The sequence below is a fragment of the Parambassis ranga genome, chromosome 10, assembly GCF_900634625.1.
Source record: "Parambassis ranga chromosome 10, fParRan2.1, whole genome shotgun sequence".
NCBI lineage: Eukaryota > Metazoa > Chordata > Actinopteri > Ambassidae > Parambassis > Parambassis ranga.
The window spans coordinates 21,293,372-21,314,182 of record NC_041031.1 but is presented as its reverse complement, the minus strand read 5'-3'; the positions used below and the strand labels follow the sequence as shown (position 1 = coordinate 21,314,182).

General features: G+C 41.8%; 2 protein-coding genes across 3 annotated transcripts in view; both read right to left on the bottom strand.

Moving 5' to 3' along the window:
• Positions 1-20,811, bottom strand: part of htr4 (5-hydroxytryptamine receptor 4) — a 122,058-nt gene that overhangs the window by 74,030 nt on the left and 27,217 nt on the right. For both annotated transcript variants that reach the window (XM_028416456.1, XM_028416455.1), the window contains exon 2: positions 13,389-13,467. In XM_028416456.1, the coding sequence (XP_028272257.1) occupies positions 13,389-13,444 (56 nt within the window). In that variant the 5' untranslated portion in view covers positions 13,445-13,467. The remainder of the gene's footprint in view (positions 1-13,388; positions 13,468-20,811) is intronic.
• LOC114442684 (piggyBac transposable element-derived protein 4-like) lies at positions 860-3,400 on the bottom strand. Its single transcript, XM_028416453.1, has 2 exons — positions 2,270-3,400; positions 860-2,164 (listed from the first exon to the last, which is right to left on the bottom strand). Exons 1-2 carry the CDS (start codon positions 3,000-3,002, stop codon positions 1,197-1,199), a joined length of 1,701 nt encoding a protein of 566 aa, XP_028272254.1. The 5' UTR covers positions 3,003-3,400; the 3' UTR covers positions 860-1,196.

Sequence of the window (20,811 nt, the reverse complement as noted above, 5' to 3'; positions counted from 1 at the left end):
TTCATCAGGAAGAAAATATGATGGTGACCCTGGAAATTTCAAAGTAAATGAACTCTGGAGTGGGTCCATATAGAAGGAAGCAGCACTCACACTGTTTCACATGTAAATGACTAAAAATAACTCCACGTGCAGTCCTAACCTTGCACCCTGAGCTGGTCTAAGAAGCAGGACTAGTGTGACAGCAGAGCTCCACTGTGCAGCCTGATCCCTCCTGACACCCCGGACTGCAGCTCTCCTCCTACTCAGCCACAGCTGAGCTGACAGCGAGTCACCAAAATACCAAAACATACGCAGGCGGGAAACAAACCTGCAGTGTGCACGCCAGACCCAAATGCCACCCTCTTGGCTCGAAGCTTGACGGTGGTGCAACGTGAAGAAAACAAGAGCCCAGAGCGGTGAACTGGCAAAATGATAGCAGGAAGTGGCTGACATGATCATTATTATAACACCCAAAGCAAAACTGTAGCGCCTGCTTTAGGTTTCAATAGTCAAACGTCTGACAATAAGGAAAGAAATACCATGATTACTGTCACATCATGATGCTGCTTCTGTTCCGATACAGGAAACTTCCACCATGTTTTTATCAGTGGGATGCACACTGTGAAGTGACTGATTGAAAATCAGTGCAGCACACACTGAGACTGCAGGGTCTTGGTGTCTTGCTTAAGAACACTTCAGCACATTCTTATAAGATGGTCATTGAGCTGAAGGACGGCCAGCCTCCTCCCTATGCCGCCCTTCACCAAATGTTAAATAGATTGGGAGAATTAGCTTTGATTTCGGGTCAATAACCTGCCTGCTCTTTCAACAACAAAAAGGATATTATTTGCATTTCAGATTTGTCACTTTAACCCTCCTGTTGTCCTCATATCCTCTATACACCCCGTGTCCTCCCGGTCAAAATGACCCGTCTTCACTAAATCCACAATAATATAAGCAGTTTATTCGATTTTTAAACACCAAATTTTATTTTGCTTGAAGAAACATTAACCACAAAACATGTAAATACTTGAGTTTTCCCTTTTCACCTGCATTTCTATAGTTTTAGAAACAAAACAAATATTCAAAAAGGAATATCGAATGCCTCTTAATTCATCGCAATGAGTTAGATTCTTCTGATTTTTTTGCCAGTGAACAATGTAAGAAAATATACAATCCAAAAAACAATATAACCCAACTAAACAACAATAATTCAACTAATTAGCACATGTAGGGCAGTATGCAAATGCACAGCTCTTGCAGATATATTTCTTACACCTACTGCACACAGTATGTGTTTTACAGTCCTTCTTTGGCGGGCAGAACTGACATCTCTTTCTTTTACTTGCCCCGGCTGGGGCAGTGGCTGTGGCAGCTGGATCCTCAGGTTGATCAGGGGTTCCTGCACTCTGTATAGCTTTGACAACTGCTGCAGAGGCTTCTGTGCGGGGGAAATGCTTCCTCCTTTCAATAAGTGGTGTTACAAGTGCCTTTCCTAACTGCTCCAGGAACACCCTCCTCTTGTTCTGCTTACGAGGCATCCAGGTTGGGTTGATCTCTCTCCAAATCACAAAGGCATTGTAAGAGGAAACATCAATGATGTTGTGGAAGATGACCAGGGGCCAGCGGGCAGTCATCCTTCTGCAGCTGTAGGTTCCAATCACCTTATCTAGATTGTCCACACCCCCTTTGTTACAGTTGTAGTCTAGGATGATGGATGGCTTCCTGTCCTCACGATCACTAATGCCAGCATCTGTGTGTAGTGTGCTCAGAAGTACTACATTCTTATTTTTCTTTGGGATGTAGGACACTAGGGTGGTGGTGGGTGTGAAGGCAAACTTGGATGAGAAGACCTCTCTCTCCTTTGTTGCAAGCAGTGCAGGTGGGAGCTCAGGCTTGTTCTTTCGAACTGTGCCAACCATGGTTATCTTCCTCTTCAGGAGCTGCTGTCCGAGTTCATAAGAGGTGAAAAAATTGTCACATGTCACATTGTGACCCCTCAGTCCCTCTGTCACATCAAGCACTACTCTCATCCCCTGGTTCTTCTCTGGACCTCCACTGGTCAGCTTCCCAGTGTAGACTTGCATCTTCCAAGCGTAGCTTGATTTGGCATCGCAAGCCACCCATGACTTGATCCCATATTTTGCTGGCTTGCTGGGCATATACTGGCGGAAAGGACAACGACCTTTGGACAGAGATTAGCATCAATAATTTGTATCTGAGTCACAGAAAACAGTCATATAATTCAATAGTGAAAATCACTTTTATTAGAAATATGAAAATAAATTACCTCTAAATGGAACCAGTTGCTCATCCACTGTTACATCAGGCCCTGGGTTGTAGAGGTAGGGCAGCCGCTCCACCCACTTATCCCAGACCTCTCTTATGGCTGCAAGTTTGTCTGTCACACGTCTCGCTGGTCTTGACTCGCGGTTATCAAAACGTAGCAGTCTTGAATAGGTGTGAAAGAGTTTGAGTGGCATTGTAGCTCGGAAAATTGGCCTTCCACTCTCTGCATCCCATAGACTGGCTGCAGCCTCACCTCGGGACCTGTAAACACCTGCTAAGATGAGCAGCCCTAAGTAGGCCCGCAGATCAGTCTCATCCATCTTTTTCCAGCTGTCTCCATTTTTGCGAAAACCCTCCAGATTTGTCATCTCCAGGATTATTTTTTCTATTGCTGGTGTGATGAACAGGTAGAATGTAGAGACAATGTCATGGGCATGAGAAACAGCATATCTTGTGGGTCCTGGGGTCATCTTTATGACATTTTGTTCTGCCTCCCTGCCATGTTGGTCATATGCTTCCGAGAACCATGTTATTTTGCTGTTTTTTGAAAGGAAAGTCTCTCTTTCAGCTTCAGCATTTTCTTCTTCTTCTGAAGATGATTCATCATGCTCTGGGTTGTATTCCTCCCCATCTTCTTCTTCTGATACCACTTCCTCCTCTGAATCAGAGTTGTCTTGCTGGACATCTGAAAAAATCAGCTCCAGAGCCTTTTGGACGTTATAACGTGCACTCATGGCTTCAGCACAGAGAGATATGGGGGTAATGTCATCTGCAGCACCTTTATAACTTCTGGAAATCCACAGATCAAAGGCACTGTCCACGAGAACTCTTGTCTTATTTACGTCTGCTACTGATTGTTTACGTCTGCTACTGATTGATCTGAGGCAGAACTAAAACATTCTCACATTCTGTTGTGTGTAAATAACTCTGTGACTGTGATTTTAGTTGAATTTCACTGTTGGGTCATTTTGACCCGAAGACCACCTTTGTACCTTTTTTTGTACAGCATACATGATAGTGTGAACAAAGGCAACAATTCACTTTTTTTAAAGTTTGGGTCAATCTAGGAAAAGTCATAAAATTTCAAGTACAAAAATTATCATTAAGGTCATTTTTTGGGGTTTTTAAACACAGTAGCGGGTCATTTTGACCCGAGGACAACAGGAGGGTTAAAAAACTCACACGTTGTTTTGCAAAAGTGCCTTCCGACAAAGGGCATGAAAATATTACTCAAATATAAATAAATCATGAGACCTTACAGGCATGAGTTACCCCAAATCTGAAAGTTTTTCTTTCTGCTCACACAACTTATAATTTATGTTTGTTTCATAGAACTATTGAAAAGACCATTCTTTAATGTTATATGTTAAACCATGCAACATAGGGTTTTTGAAGACTGGAGTAAACCTACTGCCACTCAAACTTGCTGCCCTAAGCCGGAGGCCTTTTGGCCACCACTTGCCTGAGAGTTGTCCCTACAAGTCCCTTCATTAAATAGCTATGTTGTCCTAATGAGAGACACTCCTGTTGCAACTGGTTTCCACACATGGTCCTTTGTGCCAGTACAAATTGGGGCTGCATTCATTGTTTACATGTCACTAAGCAGCAATTTTTTTCCAGACAAGGGACAAGCTGTGTCTCTGTCCAGGGGCTGCATCCTTTCAAAGGACGCTGCCTCACAGCAACATGATGAGGCTGTTCCGTTCCAATGGCTCCTTTACATGCGGCTGGCAAATGTGTCCTTCTTCCCCCCTTCCCAATAACGAAGGATGCATCTAGTGGATCTTTCACATATTCCTGGAGTCACTGCACACAAAGTGAGTTCTAACAGAGTTCTAAAGAGTGAACTTTTTAATGTTAATATAAGCTGCAAGGCGGCAGAAGCACTGCATCCTGATAAACAGAAGGTCTTCCACAGGCCCCACTTCACAACACCTCTGTAGACACCATCCTTTGAAGGATGCTGCCTTTGGGACACAGCTATGAGCCTATAGGGAGGGATCTCTGCTCCTTTGGGTCGTGGCACAGACCAGTGGCCCCTTCTAGGTGTTTTGTCATGTTTGTTAGGAACATATGTCCTTAAAAGACACTGTCACCATAGGCCATCATCACACCTAAAACATGCCAACAAATCTCACAAGCACTTACAAAGAAACCTCTACCTGTCTTCCATATTTTTTAACCGAGGTCTAGAAAGCTGCATGGAGTCATAACTAATTAGCCATCAATATTCTTGTACTGACAGATTTTGAGCACACATTCCCCACATCTCCAGGTAGCCACATGTTTGAAAAATGTTTCACTCTGGTAACCTCGACACATTTCCAATAAAAATCAGTGTAAGTGGGATGACAGCTTTGATCTGTGGAATCACCCTCTGGTTGTTCAGTTTGTTGATAGTAGAAAGAACTCTATAACTTTGGATCCGTATTTGCATTTTATTGACTTGTTGGCTGTAAAAAATGAAGGACACAAAAGTCAAGGTATAAGCATCTTTACACCACCTTCAAGAAGATGAAGGAAATATAATATAATATAAAAGGAGAGCAAAGAATGTGCCGGTAAATGAATATTAAACTTAGATAGATTACCAGCTTATTTTCCATCTACAGTGGTGGATGGACGACTATCCGGGCCTTTAGTCTTGAAGTGGACGGACAAATGATACAGCCATCCCCATCATGTGATCACAGAGGATGTGGTTTTAAATAAACCATGGCGCCCGTCTCCAGTTTCATCTTAGTTCATGTAATAAAAGAGCAGGTGTCTCTTTTTCTGAATAGAAAGTCGAGAGGAAACACTAACACCGGCTTCCACAGGTTTCACTCTTCACTGTAAACAGTGTCACAATCAGTTTTTACTTAGATGCAGGGAATTAATTAGACATAAGAGAGTGCTAAGAAAAAAAATTAAACCACAATTCAGTTAAAGACTCATTTGGTTGTGCATTTCCCGCACTGCTGCTCTGAATATTATTATCTGATCTCCACATCACTGTTCAGCTCATTTGCTCTGCACCTCTTTCTGGTCTATCTGCATGTTATTACAGTCTTCAGAGGTAGAATGAACCTGTCTGTCATATGTTCCTCATCATCACCATCATCAACATCATCATCATCAAAAAAAAAAAAAAGTTCAGCATCCTCTTATCCCCACAGAACATCAAAAGTGTCATGACACACATCCACTGAGCTTAACACTCAGATGCTGGACACTTTTGGACCAGGGCCCACTGTGGAACTCCCTGAAAATGTACATGTTTCATTTACACCAGCCGAATAACACAAAATTGGCCTGACAGCCAGCCTGAAAAAAAATTGGGCATGGCATACAACAACAACCACACAGCAGCCTCTAGGGCAGAGAAATGAACAGCCCACCCTCACCTGGACTTTATAAGAAGATATCTGCAAGTGTTGGAGACAACAGTGTATGTATATGTATGTATATGTATGTATATGGCAGGTCCTATGTGTTGTTGGGCAGTCTTTGTCAGCATGGAAGCCAAAAATGGGGGCAGCAATTTTCTTTTCCATGAATAATACCAAAACCTGCAGTTCCTTCAGTGGCCACTTGAGGCTGGCTCCAAAAAGTGATCCTGCTGTCTGTGCTTGTCCGATTTTGCTATATTAATGCATTTGTTTAGTCTTTTTTCATTCAATATTATTACTATTCACTAATATACTAGGGGGATTTACCAATGCTTTGTTTTCAGAAACAAAACCACAAAGAGTAATTCAGATATTAAATCAATGAATTAATGATGAAATGATCTTCATGTTTACTAATTTATACTGACATAATTATTCTATAACATTTTTTAATACTTGATCCTTAGTTATTTTTCTGCTAGTGCATTTGTTTATAGCATATATGGATTTTACAATAACAATACTTTTCAACAACCAATGCCTTAATGGTCGTTTAAAATTAAAATAATAGCAACTTGCTAAAGTGTTCCTGCAGCTCCTTTCAAAGCTGCATCTACAGCACAGATACGGCTTCAGTTCAGCAAATCCTTCAGCTGTAAATTCTCTCCTAGTCTAATCCCTTCCACGCAGAGAAGCAACGGCTGCAGCTTTGATCAGCGGTGGGGAGACACTGACGACTAAATCTGCAGCACAGAAACCACAGAAAAGCAGCCAGAAGAGTTTCCTAACCCCACATTTCCCAAAGAACTGCCCTCTGCATGTGTGCGTGTACGCTGTGTATGTTGAAGAAACAAAAAAAGACACTTCTGTGTGTGTGTGTTAACAAGATCACAAACACTCTGCAGCGCTCCGTAGCATGTGTGCATCGAAGAGAGCAGTGTGAAGGCACCGGGCAGGCTGCAGCTCGGAGCCACTTGTCAGCACAAATCAGCTGATTGTTCTGCACGTTCTCACTAAAATATGACATATTTATTTCAGTGGAGACGCTGGCAAAGAAACAATCTTTCTCTTTTTGCTTAAACTTATAAAAGATGGTAGAAGGTGACTACTGTAGTGTTTTTTTAATTGATGTGAAAACCTGAAAGCTGCAGAATAGCCAGGGATGTCAGTAAGTGCAGCATTCCTCTTCATGTAAATATGTTCTCGTGTTTATCTTCTCCTTTTATAGTCAATCTGGCACAGGTTCACCTCTAAGAAGTAATAACAGCGCATTAAATATTAAATGAGAGGCCTCTTTCTGGCATTTATCCTCCATATCCCCGGCTTTACTCCTTATAACCGTCCTCCAGGCAGCTATTTCTAATGCTTTATACTGAACAGCAAAGTAGCGACATGTGCTGCCAGAACCAACCACAGCAGGGTCCTCCTGTAATGAAGGAAGTCAAGCTGCAGCCTCACTGCGAGACGTAGCATCTTCATCATCACACTTTCGCCGTGTCCACACGTAGCAGAGTATCTCCTCGTGCCGGTGGCAGCTGTGGCCGGAGGCTTCATGTTTTCAGGTTGTCCACCTGTCTCATTCGTGCACATCCTTGCCTTGACATTTGCTTCAATTTGGCACAAATGTTCACTTGGGCTTGAGCAGGAGATGATTAAGGAGTCAAAGTTTTTACTGCGTATATTATATGAGACAGGTACAGGCTGAGCTCTCAGTATTCAGCCCTGTATGCTCACCCATACACTGTGGACATGTGCAGCAAAAAATGAGATTTCCAGCATCTCATCATTATCGTCATATGTGTTTTTGGGGGCGGGACTCATCAGTAGCAGAAACCTGTATCTTAGCTTAATGCCTAACAAAAACTAAACAGAAAAGATCTTTATTTAAGCGCCATGCAGGATGTAAACCCCAGACTCCTACTGCCATCAACCACCCCTCCATCCTTTTTATGCACAGTTTGGTTTTGGTCCCTATCCATATGTTCTGTCCTGGCCAGCTAACATAAACGTAACCATTTAGAGTTTCAGTGGGATGTCATTATCAATGTAGTGCTGCTTTTATTTGATGTGTTGCCTTTGTGGGGCCCTACCAGGCACAAGTCAGCACAAAGTCACTGAATGGAATATTTAGTTTGTTTATCTTAAAACCGTCTCTTCCCCTGACTGACATATGTGTATTTTTTTATGAATTTTGGCCTTTAGTCATGTGAGGGGTGAGTAAAAATGGACTTTAATTCTGATCACAAGAGAACCAGAAGCTCACTGCCAGCTGTTTGTTAACTTAGTTATCAGAGGAATGTTGCTGTTGGAAAATGTGTTAATAAGAGTGAACCAAAACAGTTAAACAAATGCACTTTGAGGCAGAAGGCAGCTGCTTATTGTAAAATAATTATCTAGTGGATCCACCATTAGTGACCTCCTGCTGTTAGAGTCATATAAGAAACTTTTTCAGCCTTTGAAAAGTCAGTTCTGCTCCTACAATGCACCCCTAAAACTGAGAGAACATGACTTTGCATTCAACAGCCGTGGACTTTTTTTTTTAGACGGGATGCTATGAGCAAGAACTGAATGAAGGAATGAATGAATAAATGAATGAAGGGAGGATTTTTTTTTGTCAAGCTGTGTGCCGCTCTCTGAGAGCAAAGCATCAAAGAGGAGGAGGAGGAGGAAGAGGAGGAGGAGGTGCTGGAGGCTGAGCTGGCACGTGCCTGGAAGTGCTATCAGTGGCAGGTGGGATAAATCACCTTGTCAGGCCAACTAACCCACGTGCACACACACACACACACACACACACGTCTCCGCCACACTCCTCTCCATCTGGAGGGATAACAGATTTGTGGGCTTGACAGATTTCAGTTTCATCACTGGAGAGTTTGACAGCCTTGTTAGAGTGATTCAGTCCACAGATATGATCCCGTCTCTGTCTGAGCTGAATGGAAGCCTCAGCATCCTGCTTGTGTTTAGTGCATGTGTGCACGCATGAATGCAGGAGGCTTTTTTTATTCAGATTATGTAAGCAGTCGCTGAATGAATTATTCAAGTCTGAGAAAGAAAATGACAGTGAACAGCGTCACGACTGCTCTCTGCAGCACAGCCACACAATGACACACAAAGAGTTTAAATAGGTTTAAATGAATACATTAAAGACCTGTCCAGACCTGTACCCCTCCTCTCACCCGTAGATACCTGGGACAGGCTCCAGCCCCCCCTGTGACCCTGCACTGCAGGACAAAGTGGGTTCAGATGATGGATGGATGGAGGAATACATTAAAATAGACAGTGTTCTGCCACAGCAGCAGAGAAGAATCAATGTGTTAGGTTATCTACAGATGTTTTCAAGTAATAATCCGAGAAAGGATTATTTAAAACCCTGCAAACATACTGTAGCTCCTAAGATTAAGAATGAATTTAAATCCATCATCGTGATTGTTCCACGGGTGTTTTGCACTGTTGCATGTGTTTCCACCATCAGACCTCCTGTGCAGGCTCTATTAGAGCTACTTACAGGGCAGGTACTTTGAAACAACTCTTAAACCACTAACTTAAACTTTGGCTTTGCCTTCTGATAAAAGCTGGGTATTAAAATCAAGAAAGCAGAAGCCAGCAGAACAGAGAATTATCCAGGGAAAATTACACTTTCCAGATGATCTACTGTTTCTGTCACGTTTTAGATATAAAAATTATTAGAGATTAGAAAGGAATATTAAAAATTAAAAACTTAAAAAAAAGGTTGCAGAGGCAATACTTATTAATTTAAAAAGTTTCTAACACAGAGGCAGACTCTTCCTATCCCCTTTCTGTACAGTTTACATCCATCTGAATGCATCACGGATTTGAACAAACTGCCTTTTCAAGCTAAATGAAAGAGCAACTGCCGGAGGGCGGAGGCGACCTGTTCCGTTTGGTTCATGATGTCTCAGTCTGAACTTTACTGTCGAGAGCAATCGCCTAGAAAACAGGATCTGTCACAGGACACCTGAAATGATGCAGAGTGGGAAAACGAAGAGCAGAGCGAGCGGAGGGAAAGCTGATTCAAGGAGAGGAAAGAGAAGCTGCAGCTGCTATCTGATCACTGCGAGTCTGACTGACTGCATCGTATTGACTTATGGTTCTGATGCATCCCGCCTGTTCCGGGACGATTGCATTCTGTGGCTGCATGAACGTCCCTGACATGAGATATCACACTGCAGGATGTGACATGAAAAATATTAGGCTCTGGTTAAAGATATATATAAGATATAGCTATAGTGTGACACAGAATAGACGACACTCGCTGTAATGTGTTTCATTGAAACTGCACATATTTCATGCAAACTCCTGGAATGACCTGCTAAATCAGCTAGCTACCTTTATGAACACCAGCTAATGTTACAAAGTCAACAAAACTAGACAAATGCAGAGCACAGTCACAGCTAGCTGGCTAAGATTTGCTACATTTCTTAGTCTTGTTATTACTGCCAAATGTGAGTAGTTAGTAATTATTGATTGCATTAGATCAGCTGGCTTCTCACTCATGGTACATCCATAATCATTTATTGATTCAATGTGAGACATATAAGAGCTGAGACGTCATGTTGTCATGTGTCGTGTGGTGTTTATTAAATGTCCTAGCATTCTGTTCAGTTGGCAGAAAAAGTAGGAGATGCAGATGAAACATGCTAAATGTGCTAATTCTGCATTAAGAATTCACATACTCCCAGAAGCAATGTATGCCAGCATTTGTGATTGAGCGTCTATAGAGTGATGGATCAAACATCAAAATAAAAAATACATTAAAAAAAAATATAGGACACACTTCATTTCATCTTGAATCCCATGTGTGACCACATTGCACAGATGTGTATGTATGTATGTAGGGCATCATGTGGGCTAATGTAAGACCGCGTCATAAATGACAGTTGCAGGTTGAAGCGGGGGGCTTTGCTGTAAGCGGGAGGCCACGGTCTCTAGTGAGACCAAGGCCTCCTGCATTAGCTGCCTAACTTTAATCCTTCACTAATCACATCCTTCTACCTCTGACCCTGAAATGAATAAATTATGTTACTGTATGCTTTCAGCAACAATAATGTCTGATTGCTCCATCCGTACAGTCTCAACCACCACAGAACATTTTTTCCTCTCTAAAACATAACAGACAGATTTAATACATTTATGCTGCATGCCTGTGCACCCTGGCTCGGTGAATGTGCATCACAAACTCTAGGTTAGTGTGAGCTAGGTATGAGGATGACAGCATTATATTCAAAAACAAATACTTATGTCACAAAATGTCTTTGTTAAACAACTTAACGGATACCAGTTATTCTGGCTACAGCTGTAACTTAGCAGTGCAGCATATACTGTATCTGAATTGGCTACTACCGTATTTTCCGGACTATAAGTCGCACCAGCCAAAAAATGCGTAATGAAGAAGAAAAAAAAACACACCACCGCACCAGCGGGCCAGCGTGAATCACTACGTTTTTAGTGTAATTGCCTCTTAAATTCCTCTTAACTTAAGTGGTGCGGCTGCAAGGCACTGAGAGTGAGACACACGCATTTCAACAAGTTCTCACGTGGAGAAATGATTCGCTTCACCACACAGAAACTCCTATAAACATCCTGTAAATGAGTAAAAGGCAGACTACTGTGCACTATAGCTGTCTGGAATTAGCGACATATCGACCAATCAGAAAATAGACTTTCTTGTTGCCAGGTGAGGTCTGAGGCTCAGCTGCAAGCACACGTTCCATGAACGTGCGCGTCACCTATGCTCGGAATGCAAAGTGTGGACAAGCTGGAGGTGGAGGAGAACCGTCAGGAGAGGACAGAACAGCTGCCATGATATCTGTGATGGGACGTCAGGACACACGGCTAACTAAGTATGTATTTTAATATATAAGTCGCACCTGAGTATAAGTCCCAGGATGAAAAAAAGTGCGACTTATAGTCCGGAAAATACGGTATGTAAGCTGAATTCAAGCAAAATATACAGTGGCAACATAACTATAAACTGTTAGAAATGATCAAATGTGAGTGATTGAGAGTGAGTGAGAACCAGGGGATGCTACCTACAGTTCACTCTACAGCCACAGGTGTCACTCTTTAAAAACACCTGACATTTTAACTTTGGAAACAAAGTTGCCAGGGGAACAAAGGGGGGCAGAGGAAAAGAGATGTCATTACTCCTGAAATATGTTCAGATTTCGTCCCTTCATTATCAGTCATATCATAAAAGTGTAGTCAGCAATCAGAATAACGTAGTCCAGCTAAGCCTTCACTGTGTTGATTCAACTCACCCTGCAGGCTTAGGAGTATTAGCTAAGCCAAGGAAGCTATAAAATGATTCTTTTTACATTCCAAAGCATCAGAAACCACCCAGCAGTTTCAGCAGGATCAGTGTTTTAATCAAACCAGCAAGCCTGAGGGCGAGATGACTACAGAGGCAGCGAGCGGCACAAAAGAAATCCTTCACTGTCTACTGTTTCCTCACATGAACCGAAAATCTGAAGATGAGGATGCCCTTGAAGTGAGCTGTCAGTGATAAACCCCAGCTGTGGATGAAGATATGAAGACTTCATACCCAAAATAACTGGGTTTTATTTGAGATCAGCATTTGCATTTTCCTCATTATTATTGTGTGTGTGTGTGTTAGCGCTACTTCAGACTCATTTAGCTGCCGTGTTTTATCCACACATTTAAACAGAAGACATAATGAGACACCATCACCACCACTGAACAGATTAGGGAACATACATCTTTTCTACTAAATCAAAGATATTCGTTTTGCACGTTACAAATTCATTTATCACCCTTCAGAGGACACGAAAGGATTCCACCAATACCTGAAAGCATTCGTGCAAATTAACAGAGAGAAAGCAGAATTTAACACACACGGCCATGAGACAGTAAATGAGTTAAAAAAAAAAAAGAGAGCAAGCTTCAACCAAGTAAAGAAATGATTTTCTGACGAGCGTTTGCCTTCTAAAGCAATGCTGCAAATATCCTCACTTCCTCAAAAGCCTGCAGGACGATGCCACAGTGCTGTCTGCTCTGCTAACACCTGTACTTGTGCTTACACCTCTTCCACTAAAAGAGCATATAATAGACACACATTTATTAAAACATGTCTAAGGAGAGTGCAAGTTTTACAACTTTTATCTGACGTCTGTCTCATGAAACAGAGGATTTCAGGACTGCAAAATGGTCCAAGTCCTTATTAAACCTTTAAAGAAAAGGTAAAGTGACAGTTCTATACCATTGTATATGTCAGAAATCTCTACAGCTACAACAGGCATGTAGTCCTACTTACAACTACGGCCAATTTATAGTCTATAGCATGCACATCTTTGGCATGAGGGACGGAAGGCAGAGTGTCCAAGGAAGCCCACAGAGGCACATGTAAAACCAGCCAGTTTCAAACCAGTAAGCTTCTTGCTGTGAGGCGGCAGAGCTAATCACTGCTCCCTGTGCTGCCCAACACACACCAAACAACCTAATTAATTAAGAAGCACAGCAGGCTACAGGATAATAATAATAACAAGATCTTTTTGTAAGAGAACTGTTCCTCCAGAGCGCCATCAAAGGCTAAGTAACACAGCGGATCAGTGGGAACTGATCCACAAACTACCACTATATTCACCCGTCTAAAAGGTTCACAGGAACTTCTTAGTAGTTGTTGTGTTTAAAGCGTATGTGTGTGACCATTGTCAGGAAGCGCTCAATCACAGAGACAGTGATTATATTACATAGAAGTTGATTAATTCTCACCTCTCACTGACAAGCTCCTCCATCACCGGCATCTGGCCTGCAGCGCTGACATTCATGTAACCATAAATGCAGAGAGTCCCTGCAGACACAAGAAGGCAATTAACAAATTGACACAATCATTCATGTTATTACAGGGTGAACTTTTAATTACAGCTATCAAACTATTCATGCCAGTAGATTACATTAACATAAACAGATGCAGCCACTTTCTTTGACTTTATTTTTTAAGTCCACTGCAGATTGACCCGATGCAATGTGTGCAACTTTGATTATTAGTGCTGTTTGTTACGTCCCCTAGCCTGTTTGGGGGGAAGAGGATGCGAATATAGAACCAGGTGGATTTGGGTAAGCAAGGTGTTTAATAAAACAATAACAGAAGCAAACCGTAACAAAAAGAAAAACAACAGGGTGCATGGGACAAGCAGAAACTAACAAAACGTGTGCCTCAGCTAGCTGCTAACAAAACAAGCGTGTCTGTTCACAGCGCTGATACAGCCCATGCAGAACAAGAGGCCTAAATTCAAAATCAAACGAACGCCTCAGCATGGCGCTAGCTAAAACCAGTACTCCGACATAAAGGGGATGGGTCCATTCAAACAACAGAGGAGTGAAAACACACACACAACCCCCAAAAATAACTAAAAAGGCCTGGGGCTGTAACAGTATGTTAACATTAAATAAATGTACTTTTTTTAATTGAATAATATTTTTGTGTGTTTTTATGTAAAACTGGACTAAACCCAGAGATCATCCAGAGTGATAATTGTATAGAAATAATGCATTAATGCATAATATAAGCCACTAATCTTTGTTCACATTTCATTTCCCTTCTGCAGGATTAAACCACATCAGTAATGACCTTTGCAGATGAGCATGTTAGAGGCAAACGTCCACCAACATGCTGGTGGGATGCAGGGAAGCTGCGGAGAGTCAGAATGATGATCATGACCTGCACTTCTAACCCCTGAATAACAGAACTCATTATTCTACAACAATATGGGCCACTGTCACAATCACTTCATCATGTAGCCGATATTTTTTTCCTCTGCACAAATCCAACAGCAGAATGAACAAAATACCCTCATTATCTGCACTATAAATGTTACCAACAGGCATCAAACACATCCTGACTTTTGCCCTTTTCTGGTGTTATTGTGGTGGCGGCCATTATTCAGAACAATGCTGGTACGCTTAATCTTCTTTCACAACACCAGCTACACATGCATTATAATACATTGACTTTTATTACACCACAGCACACGGGATTACTGTGCAGCAGATGTTGCAGCAAACAAACAACTGACATGCATGAGGTCTACAGAGATTACAGACATAAAGGGCAGCACCATCATTAGAAGGTCAGAAGTCAAACAAGTTTGCAGTGGTCTATATTTGACCTCCACTTCCTGTTGTAAACATGATACTTCCCCTTTCAGGAACATCCATTCCGTTTTCCATCCATTTGTCTCCATGCATCAGTCATTAAGCCTTCATGACTCTTTGGATGTTCACATGTTTTTGTAGCACCACTTCCTGACACGCCAGGACACAGGCAGGGAGAACAGAAAGACAGATTTATCCTGCACTCTATTTTCATTGAACAAAGGCTATTAAACTCATTATACTTCTGCTTTGGCTTCAGATTCACACTTGTCCAGATCAAATGGCCACTCGAGGGCTGGCTCCAAAGATAAGTCCAAAGGTCTCCCTGTTAAAATCCAGCTTCACCCTTTCACAGCTCCATTTTCCTCAAAAAAACAGCCACAAAAACGATCTGTCGAACAGGACTCTTGTTATTTCTGTAGTAATTAGGAGACCAGTGCAGTTTTTGGCAAGTGTGAGCCCCTCAGAAACACCAGAAAGGGTTAAATCTTGTCAATGTCAAACTGACAGCTGCCATTTTTTTTTTAGCAGAGGTGATCAAAAAACCATTACAGTTTTGTTGAGGTGTGCAGATCTGGTGGATTCTACCCATTAGCACCTCGTGTGGCTGTGCTGGGAGCCTGGCGGCAGGTGCGAGTGTGTGAGTGGACACTTCACTCTGGTTGGCCTATATGAAGTAAGTCTGCACTCTGCAGGCGTATGTGACATGTATGGATATCAAGACTGTAAAAGAAGGTTTCAGAGTTAATATTGGAGTCTTTATTGATATTTAGTACATTAGGCTTCCAAGGTAAACCCATGATGTTCTCCCAGTTTGATGTCCAGGTATTAAGTACAGGAATTTCATTTTCGCAGACCTTAAAATAGATTGAATATGCCATGCCATAGATTTAATATGGCTTTACTGTTATTTGCTTTTTAAGCCAGGGGGTCCATCTTGTCCAAACACATAGATATCAAAGTTTAACCCTCTTTGATCAAAGAATGTAAGGAGGCTTAGGGTATACGAGTCATTTGGAGCACAATTTGACCCAACGCACAGTTTATGACTCACTGCTTTGGTTCATTCAGGGGATTTACATTTGTTTGTGTGTGTGTGTGTGTGGACTTTCATGTGAACATATGAGGAAGCTTCCAGAACGTATCTATTCTGATGACATGATTAAGAGAGCCTTGTATTTGTATTCATGGATAAAGCCTTGTGCACGCACAGTACAGTATATACTGTAGCCTTTAGCATGAGGGATATTCACAAGGACATTTTCATAATGTCATCGTGCTCCAGGAGGAGAGAAAGCAGATGACATTTAACCCCTGTATCTCCAGCGACCTCTGGGTCTTATCTCTGTATATTTACAGAGAAAGCTGGCTTCTCTGTTTCTGTCATGAGAATGGTGCAGTGTTCATGTGGTTGACTCTTCAGTCTTTATGCTTGATATTTTCTTCTGGACAAAAGAAGGGGGACTTCTATGATGATGATAAACATTCCTGTGAAATTGAGACACTAAAGCTCTGAAAATATTTTTTGTACTGGCCAAACATCTGGGTTATATAATAATCATCTTGCCAGCACCTACGTCCACCAAAACTACAGTAAGCCAGAGCTTGTTGTGTACAATAAAAAACAATGAAAATTGAATCTATATGATGATTAATTTTACAAAAATATAAGTACTTTGCACATCCCCTACAAACCACCTGCAGATCAGCCAAATACTTGTGAATTTTTGTCATGTGACTGCTGGTCAAAAGTGAGTCAAGCATGGCTTTTTAAATGTGATGAGGAGAGCAGATGTTTTTTTTTTATTTCCATTGAATATTTAATTGAGACGTAGAATAAAGCTGATATGATGAACATGATTTTAAGCTTAGATTTGGTTGGATTTTCTGACCTAACATGACGCACATGATGCATTTAAGTACCAGAAATCTGACTAGTTTTACAGTTATGATTATTTATTTAAATTGGGGTTCTGTCAAAACATGGGATGCCTGCTGCCTGAATACTTTTAAATGTCAAATCCCAGCCCAGCAGCCCAAGCAATCACTCAAACACTTTGGTACCAGACATAGGTCACCTTCACAGCTGCCATGATCGACATTTTGTCCAAGAAATGTGGGGAATTTATTATCATAAACAGTGTGAGGTGTAGTTTTTGCCTCACAAACCACATTCCTGTACATTTATTTCCCATGCTCCTATTCTCCTGTCTATTACTGCATCTCCTTTAAATGCAATCACCAAGAACATGAAGGTATTTATAAATCAAAACAGCCGCTCACATGGTGACACAGTGGTTACATTATTTCCCACTCTTATACACTACTGTAACTGAGCATACATTAATCCAAATCAGATTATTTTATTATTCTCATGAGACAGATTTGTCATCGGCCTGAAAGCTCCTTCAAGTCGCGCCAGGCCTACCGACTCTGTTCTATTATAGAAGCAGCCAGGGAGGTGAGGCGAGCTGAACGCATGACAGAGCTAATGGGCGAGGCCTCTAAGAGGGTTTACCGGAGTCTGTCAGCTCACATCCAGTCACAGTAAGCACTGAAAAATAAGGGTACCAAAAAATGATGATGCTGTGAGCGACTGATGGAGCAAAGTGAAAGAAAATGAAAGGTAATCACCCAAATGGAGGGAGAAGGCAGGATGCTGAGTAAGAGAAAGAAGACGCATGATGCAGTAAACTGTACTTGCTGTATTACTGTTGGTGTTTTCATGCACTGACAGCTTCTTAATCTGGGAGCTCAGGGGAGCTGACTTTGTGTTGACGAATAAAAATACACTCCAGGTTGTAGGTTTAAACTCCGATAATGACACATGCTGTTAAGACGCCGACTTTTTTTTGTCACATAAAAAAAATAAAAAAATTCTAAATCTCGCCCTTGCACTGCATTATGGGTACATTTTTTTTATATCAACAGAATCCATGGCAACAAGCAAGCTGAGGGCAGAAGAGCCATAAAAACCACAGTGGCTTAATGCTGGCAGGCTGCAGAGGCAGTGGGCAGGACATCACAAGTGGACAGAAATATTCAGTTAAGAGGTTTATTCATGGCAACATGAATGGGAAGCCTCAGCTGCATGGGATCAAAAGTGCACCACGGGCAGTTTAACCTCACTGTCCTAAGCTAACGTGCTGTAAACACAGCTACCGCGTGTCAATGCTTGTGTTTAATACCTGCATGCAGTGATATGACTGTTGGTCCTGAAGTTGTTTACAGTGCGTTTGGATTTCCCTGCAGCCATTAAGGGAGCAGCTGATGGGCCATCCCTGCCCGCAGACTGATGCTCATAAAATATTTAAACTTCAGCTTCAGCTGCCTCTCAGATTTTAGAGAGAGAGAGGCGTCTGACGGATGGGTGTTCCTCTGTGGAGGTGATATCCCATCCTGGGACTACATGAAACTCCACTCCTGTTTTTTTACAAACTAAACTAAACCTCTGACCAAAAAGCAGCCACTGTTTGTTTGCTAAACAACACTGTGCACCTTGTGTGTGTGTTGTTATAGAGTCCCTGCAGGTGTTTTTGTGATGGGGTTCCCCATTTTGGTCCCTGTATGATGCAACACCTGGATTTGAACTGCAGCTGGCGTTCCCATTGTGCCAGCAAGATAAACCAGGTAAATCAGTGTTGTCTTATTTCATCAGAGTAACAACAAATCAGGCTGGCACATTGTTGTCTGCGCACACACACAAGGATGAAACCGAGCAATAATAAAGCAGGTGAAAAATCAAAATAATAATATATGTGAGCAGAAATGCATGAGTGCAGACTGACAGGAGCTCCGTGGGGGTGGGGGGGTTCGTCTGTGTTTGTTAAACTGTGTGGTAAAGTGGCTTCGGGTCTCTTAAGGGTTCAGCCAAAGGTTTCCAGAAAGGGGGGGGGGGTAATCATCAGAACTACGATCCTGTTTAGCTCAGCACAGCAGCCTCCTGGTGGTAATAAACCAAGAAGCTGCAAACACAAGGGAGGAACTCTCCAACGTGTTGTTAAGATCTTAACATCGTCTCGATGGTGGTGGCTGTTTTGTTAGGTAAATAAATGGAGTTTTATGCCAACATAAAAAACTAATTAAATTTTATTGTATCAGGAAACTTTTAGTGCACAGGAGTTTAGTGACTCCTATAGTCATCTTTCTCCTGCCTGCCTGCCATTTTCTCTCATTATCACAAGATAATAGGTTTTATTTACTGTACATTTTTTTTTTATGACAAATTTCTCCACCATTTTTCTGGGTTACACGGCTCAGACACACCATTGTACATTGATCATGGTCCTTATTAGCCATTCTGTCACTAACAACCACCTTCTAATGAATTCAGACTCAACTATATATCATTTATTATTAGGAGACAAATCATAACTCTCTTTATTCATGCATGTATTTCTGTAGTTTATATTAAATTAGTTGTTCATGCTGGTATAATTGTATTATTGTGGAGAGAATTAAACCTGGCATACATCAGCATGCATTTCTATATGTTTGGTATTTAAAATGTTTGACACATCATTCAGTCATGAACCCTCCAACAGCACCTCATGACCTAATAAGAACCAAACGGACACAATAAAAACCTTCACCCTGAGCGGGCAGTGAGGTCAGACCATCCTCTTTATTCTCGTAACTTCTGTTTGTTCCGGTGCGGAATATCCAGTTAAGCTCCTTAACTTTATTTCATTCAACATCAACGTTTAGGCTGTGAGACAGAAGGTACAGCCACAGAATCAAGAGTGCAGAGATTATTTATGAATAACATAAAATAATCATTTCTGTTGGATGACACCATGTGTTGAGGTCATGAACGACAGACACCGTCTGTCATGGAGAAAGATGTAGCAACATGAAAGCCTTATGATGTGTAGTGTAAACAAAGCATGTAAGACAACAGAGTTCGTGAGGCCCAAAGATTGCACACACACACACACACACACTCAGCTGGCTCCTAATGCATGTCTGCATGGGAGACACACTGGATCTGCTCAAAGGGCGTAAATGCAACTTGAACTAATGGTATCATGCCAGCCTGTTAAAGTGCAGCTGAAAGTGACCAGTAAAGTTAGAGCCTGCTAGATCTCTCTCTCTCTCACACACACACACACGTATGAAGACCATAACCACTATAACGAGACATCTGATTCAAGCTCTAACCTTACAACAAGTTCAGAACAGCAGCTTTGACATTTAACCACACAGTTCATGGAGGTAGACATTCAGAGCAGATTAGAAGACAAGGTGCAAAGACATGAGGTGTCACACAGCCCAAGGAGAGTGCTGCAGAGCAGCCTGGTCCAAGGCAGGGACAGCCGGTGAAGTCACTGTCTGCAGCGGACACGAGCTGGACACGACCTACCACGAAACAGGAAGAAACAGGAAGAAACAACCAAATCTGCGCAATTTGAGCACCGAGCTCAACCACATTTTCACTTCCTACTCTGCAGACAGTCCACAGCTATAATTGAAGGATTTCCAGCATGAGAACACGCACGTTTTGTTCTCAGTGACCTGAAGCACTAGACCGCAGCGACATGGGAACTCACACATGCAAAGAGATGGAGTGGAACTAATTAACAGAGCACACACACACAAACCTGGAGCTACATAATCCAGTCCAACACCTCAAATCATGATGTGTTGCTTTGCTTTGATTTATTGGAACAAGTACACAAGATGGTGAGAATTCTACTCATGTAACACCTTTACAACCAAACTGGTGCTCTAAAGAAAACCGGTGCTAATTATTTTTTCTACAGCTTTCCCCAAATAACTCCAATATTTTTGGCTCTGTTCATCATAACCTGCATCTCAGAAGGTTTAAAAATCTGTCCAAGTTTCCTCAGAATGCACATTCCATCATGTTTCAACAGTTCTTTAGAAAAAAAAAGAAACAGAGCTGATAATCTTGACGGCGATCGTTTGAGAGATTCTAAACTATCCTTCTTGAGAAAATGTCTGATTGAGATCTGCATCAAACAAAGTAAAAATGCACTGAATCAGGGCCGGAGGGATCAAATGTTTTTCCAAAGAGACT